Source organism: Pollachius pollachius (genome assembly GCF_949987615.1).
Source record: "Pollachius pollachius genome assembly, chromosome: 5".
NCBI lineage: Eukaryota > Metazoa > Chordata > Actinopteri > Gadiformes > Gadidae > Pollachius > Pollachius pollachius.
The window spans coordinates 8,410,110-8,417,873 of NC_136938.1; the positions used below are offsets into that span (position 1 = coordinate 8,410,110).

The following is a 7,764-nucleotide window of genomic DNA, read 5'->3' on the forward strand; positions in this document are numbered from 1 at the left end:
TGAGTTTGATGGGGTTTTTTTTGGAAACTCCTCCACCATGGAGATAACTCCACTATTAGAACATCTACTCCTCCACCATGTAGATAACTCCACTATTAGAACATCTACTCCTCCACCATGGAGATAACTCCACTATTAGAACATCTACTCCTCCACCATGTAGATAACTCCACTATTAGAACATCTACTCCTCCACCATGGAGATAACTCCACTATTAGAACATCTACTCCTCCACCATGTAGATAACTCCACTATTAGAACATCTACTCCTCCACCATGGAGATAACTCCACTATTAGAACATCTACTCCTCCACCATGTACACAACTCCATTAATAAATAACCTCCTCCATAGCACAACTCCCAGTCTTAATGCAGAAACTCCTCCAACCTATACACACTGCAACTTAGAATAAGTAATCTCATCATCCATGTCCAGAACTTTTCTATTAAGTATAAATAGCTCCTCCACCCTTTACACAACTCAGCTATAAACAGTACAACTCCTTCACGTTTGTACAAATGTGGAGGAGAAACAAACAAACAAATCATTATCTGTTGCCGCTTATAACTTAACTAATAAACACTGTTTGTAGAACTGCTGAGATTGCTGTTTGACTAAACGGCTGTGATTATCTTCGGCGCTCAGCGAACAGCCTGAATATCACCCTGCCGATTTCATTCAACGAGCGAGCCCCTCAAGTGAGGTAATACTTAATATGATTACTAATATCAGCAATTATGTATATAATTCCCCCCCATCTTTTATGGACCCCATCCACACAAAGGCATACAGATTTGGGGAGGGAGTTTCGGGGAAGATGTCACCAAATTAGCAGTGAATGTAATGTATAAATATAAAATTAATACATTTACAATAGCCAATAAACAATTCAGAAAGTATCACCCCTATTTTAACTTGAACGATCTCTTCATCATACTACAAATGTATACAATTGTTTGGTTATTCAGATTTCCAAATAAATATCAAAATGTTTTAAAATTATATGTCTACAAAAAAACATCTCCCGGGTGTGAGTCACCCAATCATTTGGGCTAAGCCGCAATGTTAAGGGAGAGGAGCGATCCTATAACGGCTCGTTTCTCATCTTATTTGAAGACCCCATCCCCAAAAGCCCAGTCAAACCAAATGTGAATCTACGCCCCTGTCCCTTGGCCACGCGGGGAGCTCCTCCTCCTCATCTCTCGTCCACCTACTCTCGCCCCTTCCTCTCTCCCCCTCCTACTCTCTCCCCCTCCTCTCTCCTACTCTCGCTCCCCTCCTCTCTCCTACTCTCTCCTCCTCCAGCAGTGTGCCGGAGTGTTGATATCTCCGGTGCGGGCGGAGCTCCGTGTCTCATCCTATAAAGGCAGCTGGTGTGGATGATTTACAGACCGTAGCCGGTGTGAATGGATCAAACGAGCTAGCCGGTGTGGATGTTTGAGAGACCGTTGCAGGTGCGGATGTTTCTGAGACCGCAGGGCAAGATGCTGGTCCCCAGCCTGCTGCTGCTGCTTATGCTCCCAGTGACCGGCGCCGCTACGGAGCTCTCCGTGACGGAGTCTCTTCAGTCCGGACTCGCTGGTCTAGGGGTGTCGGGCGACCACGGGCCACCGGGCCTGGCCTCGCCGGGGTCTGCCGGGGAGCAGGTGCAGCAGGTACAGCCGGAGGTGGCCGAGGAGGAGGGGAGCCACCACGGCGGAGGATTCAAGATCGTGCAATGGGAGTGGAGTTATGTTCAGACCCCCTACATCATCTCCGTGTGGCTGCTGCTCGCCAGCCTGGCCAAGATCCGTGAGTCCTGACATATATACATAAACTATTAAACATATATATGCATTCATATACACATATTTATAGACATATGAACATTCATAGAATCATACTATTATTATAACTGGCTCTCAGTTCACTCAACGGACCGTCCCGTATCTGAAATGTAATATCCAATGTCTATAATATCTTATACCCCATTTAGTAGTAATTAAATATATATGTATTATATCACATATATATTATATATCAGATTGAATACATTTACTAATAAATTATTAGTAAATGTTACACCTCTCATATATTACCCCTACCACCAATACAATATCATGAAATATACCTCTAAAACAGAACTATTTCTCCTTCTACCCCTTCCTCATTTGCCTGTTCATTTGTCTATCTACCATCTGTCTATCTAACTACCTGTCTCTCCGTCTTTCTAACTACCTGGTTGCAATCCGTTTCACCTCTCCGATGGACTTTTTGTCTATCTATGTGTCGAGTTGTCTGACTGTTTGTCTACCGGTTTGATGGTCTACCTGTTTTTCTGTCTACTCGTCTTTCTGTCTGTATGTCTACATCTCTATGTGTCTACCTGTCTGTCTGCCTACTTCTCTACCTGTCTGTCTCTCTGTCTACCTGTTTGTCTGTCTGTCTGTCTGTCTGTGTACCTGTCGGTTTGTCCATCTGTCTACCTGTCTGTTTGTTTGCCTACCTGTCTGTCTGTCTGCCTGTCTGTTTGCCTGTCTACCTGTCTGTCTGTCCGTCTTTCTACCTGTCTGTACGTTTACCTACCTGTTTGTCTAACTGTCTGTTTGTCTGTCTGTTTGTCAACCTGTCTGTCCGTTTGCCTACCTGTCTGTCTGTCTGCCTGTCTGTCTGTCTGTCTGTCTGTTTGTCAACCTGTCTGTCCGTTTGCCTGCCTGTCTGTCTGTCTGTCAACCTGTCTGTCCGTTTGCCTACCTGTCTGTCTGTCTGTCTGTCTGTCAACCTGTCTGTCTGTTTGCCTACCTGTCTGTCTGTCTGTGGGTGTGTCTGCAGTGTTCCACCTGTCCCAGCGCTTCACCACGGTGGTCCCGGAGAGCTGTATGTTAATCCTTCTGGGCCTGGTCCTGGGGGGAGTCGTGCTCCTGGCCCATGAGAAGCAGCTCTACCAGCTGGAGCCGGGACTCTTCTTCCTCTTCCTCCTGCCCACCATCGTGGGGGACGCAGGCTACTTCATGCCGTCCCGCCTCTTCTTCGACAACCTTGGGGCCATCACCCTGTATGCGGTGGTGGGCACGCTGTGGAACGCCTTCTGCACCGCCTTCTGCCTGTACGGGGTCAAGCTGCTGGGGGTCATTGGTCAGTCTCCCTAACCCTCCTGTACCGAGTTGTAGGTCAGCTCACCATTTAGTCTGAATGGTCAGAAACAAATGAGACTTTCCTTCTGTTAAATCAACTCAAGTCATGTAGTAATGTGAAAGATCTTGAAAAAAGAAAATTCAATCATGCAGTTAATACTCCCGTTCCAGCAAGGCGCTTAATTATCGCATTTTAAAAGCTTTTTTATTGACGAGCAATGTCGCGTGACCTTCCTTTTCCTTTACTCGCTGCATTAAAAATTAATTTCAGTGGCGGGATCCCTTTTCAGCCAGTAGAGGGAGCCAAATAACAAGTTACATAATATTAAAAGGCACCTATAATATAAAAGCTTGCAGGAAGTGGTTACCTTATTCATTTACATATCTAAGAGTTATTAACAGTCACCCTAACCCTTCTGTACTGTTTTCTTCCTGTAATTTGTCGAGCTGCTGGGTTCCTATTTCAGTGACCCTAACCCTAGCCCCCCATGTGTATATTATGATTTAAAATCGACAACATAAATTTATGTAAATATTATATGATATCTTATATGATATATATATATATATATATATATATTCATATGTATGGGTATATAATATTATATACTGTATAATACATGTGTCTGTTTACATAATAATATATTTCATGTATGTACATATAATTTAAATAGATGGTAAATGGACTGCATTTATGAAACACTTTTCAGAAAATTGGTCACTTATAGGGCTTTACAATTATTGCATCACATTCACCCATTTCGACATCAATGTGTCGGCCATGCAAGGCTGAAAGACAGATTATATGTATTCGTTTGCCAGACAAGCTGCTCTAAGAGCTACTGCCGCCATATAAACAGATGTAACCTGTATATCAATATGATATTATATTATTTGTACATGTGTGTATACAGATGATATTATATTATATAAACATGTATGTGTACACAATATTAGACTATATATTTATATTTTAAGTGAATGTGTCTACAGATATTATAATATATATGTGTATGAATATGATATTATATATTTGTATGTGTAAACAGATATTATATATATATATATAATATTATATATATGTGTATGTGTATACAGATGATATTATATTATGTATATGTGTATGTGTATACAGATGATATTATATTATATATGTGTGTATGTGTATCCAGGTATTATATTCTCTATATACATGTGCATACAGATGATATTATATTATATATGTGTGTATGTGTATCCAGGTATTATATTCTCTATATACATGTGTATACAGATGAGAAGGTGGACGCAGGGCTGATGGACTTCCTGTTATTTGGGGCGTTGATCTCAGCCGTGGACCCGGTGGCTGTCATCGCTGTGTTCGAGGAGGTCCACGTCAACGACACACTCTTCATCATCGTCTTCGGAGAGTCACTGCTGAACGATGCTGTCACCGTGGTAACGCGCACACAAACACAAACACTTACTCAAAACCCTAACGTCCTCATATCTGATGAGTGTGCTTTTATTTGCTGCCTCATTTTGAGGATGCTACTCCTACAGTTTTTTAGGAATCTGCACCAAACCATATCAAAAAGTCGGGCATGTATTACTTATATAATGAAATAAGTGTAGGTATTCTATATATTTTTTAAAGTAGGTGTCTTTTATTATATAAACTGAATGAAAGTTTGGGAATATTTAGACCACAGGGGGCGCTATTATCTGCCCCCACAACGTTTGACAAAACATTTGGTAGCCTGGAAACGACAGACCAGTTGTTTACAATCTCCAAGGTGCGTAATCAACAAGAGCAGACAAAAATGCCTCCTCAGAGCAATGAAACGCGTGACACATCCAGGGACGCCATTAGGAAGCCATCTTGGTTGTTTATGAAGATGCCTAATGGCTTATGCCAGTGCAAGGATTACACAAGCTTGCAGATTGTTCTGTTTCCTAGGCTAGGAACTTGGTATATCAGCCATAAGTACCCAATAGGTCCGCTGTGTGTGTGTGTGTGTGTGTGTGTGTGTGTGTGTGTGTGTGTGTGTGTGTGTGTGTGTGTGTTTATCTGGGCGGCAGTAGCTCAGGAGGTAGAGCCGGCTAGTTCGATCCACGGAGGTGACCCTGAGCGCGACACCTCACCCTGACTGCCTCCGACGAGCTGACTGTAGCCTTGCATGGCTGACTCCACTGTTGGCATGTGAATGTGTGTTTGAAGCGCTGGTAGTCGCTTAAGATGAAAGCGTCTGCTAAATGTGTGTGTGTCTGTCTGTCACATAGGTACTCTACAAGGTGTATATGTCTTTTGTGGAGGTGGGCCCAGCTAATGTGGGGACAGCAGAATGTATGAAAGGTTTGGGTGAGTATGTGGTGATTTACGTTCTGATATTAGATTAAAGATAACATATATTGTGTGTGTGTGTGTGTGCGTCTGTGTGTGTGTGTGTGTGTGTGTGTGTATGTGCGTGTGTGTGATACATATATATTATATAAACTCTGATGGTAGATATCATGATACACTTTATATGATGTATATACATGCTTATGGGAGATACATTATATTTGATGAATATACTATCTAATGGTTGCTAACATGATATATACGATGTTATATATGCTGATGGTAGATACATTATATATATATGATGTATATACATGCCATTGATAGATAACATGATACAAATGATGTATATACAAGCTGATGGTAGATAACATGATATATATAATGTATAAACATTCTGATGGTAGATGCAGTATATATATGATGTATATATATGCCGATGATAGATAACATGATATATATGATGCATATAGATGCTGATGTAGATACATAGTATATATGATGTATATACATGATGATGTAGATACATAATATATATGATGTATATACATGCTGATGTAGATACATAGTATATATGATGTATATACATGATGATGTAGATACATAATATATATGATGTATATACATGATGATGTAGATGCATTATATATATGATGTATATACATGCTGATGTAGATACATAGCATATATGATGCATATACATGCTGATGTAGATACATAATATATATGATGTATATACATGATGATGTAGATACGTAGTATATATGATGTATATACATGCTGATGGTAGATGGCTTCTCTCCTCTAGTCTCATTCCTGGTCGTGAGTCTGGGAGGCACTCTGGTAGGCCTGGTGTTTGCTGTGATTCTCAGCTTCACCACCAGGTTCACCAAGAAGGTCCGCATCATTGAGCCGCTCTTTGTCTTCTTGCTGGTCTACCTGGCCTACCTGACTGCAGAGCTTTGCTCCCTGTCTGCCATACTGTCGTAAGTCCTACAGCACAGTCCTACCGTCCTAGTGTACCAGCTTGTAATACACTATGGTCAAATATAATCCTTTAGTTCTACAGTACAGTCTTAATCCTATAGTCCCACAGTACAGTCCTACTGTCCTAAAATACAGTCCTATATTCCCAGTCCTATGGTACATTCCTTTAGACCTAGAGTTAAATACTACAGTGGTCATATAACAGTGCAGGATTAAATCTTCAAAAGCCTAAAAGCATCTTATTATTTTTTGTTTTTCCAATTAACTTTATGAACTCTCTCTGTTAGCTTACGGCTTGCAGGGCACGCACACACGCAGGCACACACACACGGACACACACACACAACACACACACACACACACACACACACACACACACACACACACACACACACACACACACACACACACACACACACACAACACACACACACACACACACACACACACACACACACACACACACACACATACACACACAAACACATACACACACACACACACACACACACACACACTTGAATGTGATTACTGGTGTGCTAACATGTTTAAAAGGACCAGATTAAGGTTTTGACCTTTCTACCAGATCTCCCTGGTCGATGAAAGGCTGGTTACATAATTTACTTCACACACCAGGCTGTTGCTAGGGTACACTGTTGCTAGGGCTGGGCTTGGTCTGGACATAGATTGGGATAAATGTGGATGTAGCATTTTAGACGTCACTCATTGGTCTACATCCAACTGCCCTGACGGTGTAGCCTTATGCGGACAGTGGCATGAGGATCTTTGCAACCAGCAGCGGAAGACAAAGCTATAAAATTAAAATCTTGAACTTCATGCTAGCCTCTGTCGTGAACCACCTAAAGGCCGTTAGAGGAACTACATGTCAGTCACTACAGGGAACCACCTGAAGGCCATCAGAGGAACTATATGCTAGTTTCTATCATTAAACAACTAGAGTCGGTTAGATTAGCTAGTCGGTTAGATTAGCTATAAATTAGTCTCTAACTTGAACTACCTGTAGGTGGTTCGAGGAACTACATGTTGGTCCCAACCCCCAAGGAATCGCAAACAGGCTGGATAGATGTTAGGGTGTCACCTCCCTGCCAGAAGGGACTGGGTACTATCCCTAACAAGTCTACCTGCTGGCATTCATCTCTACCTCTCCCCCTCTCTCTCTATCTCTCTCAGTAAATAAGCAGTAACAATATCTCTTTGCAGGATGACGTTTTGTGGGATTGGGGCTAATAAATACGTGGAGGCCAATATTTCCCAGAAGTCTCGGACCACGGTGAAGTACACCATGAAGACCCTGGCCAGCATCGCTGAGACCATCA

At 41.9% G+C, this 7,764-nt stretch overlaps 1 protein-coding gene across 1 annotated transcript in view; it reads left to right on the forward strand.

Annotated features, from left to right (window-relative positions):
• Positions 1 to 1,464: 1,464 nt before the first annotated feature.
• The window catches only part of slc9a5 (solute carrier family 9 member A5), a gene marked incomplete at both ends in the record, with an annotated part of 11,874 nt that continues 5,574 nt past the window's right edge, over positions 1,465 to 7,764 (forward strand). The window contains 6 exons of the mRNA XM_079736834.1: positions 1,465 to 1,795; positions 2,816 to 3,118; positions 4,391 to 4,554; positions 5,380 to 5,458; positions 6,249 to 6,426; positions 7,649 to 7,764. The exon at positions 7,649 to 7,764 is cut by the window's right edge and continues 105 nt beyond it. Of these exons, the coding sequence (XP_079592960.1) occupies positions 1,465 to 1,795; positions 2,816 to 3,118; positions 4,391 to 4,554; positions 5,380 to 5,458; positions 6,249 to 6,426; positions 7,649 to 7,764 (1,171 nt within the window). The remainder of the gene's footprint in view (positions 1,796 to 2,815; positions 3,119 to 4,390; positions 4,555 to 5,379; positions 5,459 to 6,248; positions 6,427 to 7,648) is intronic.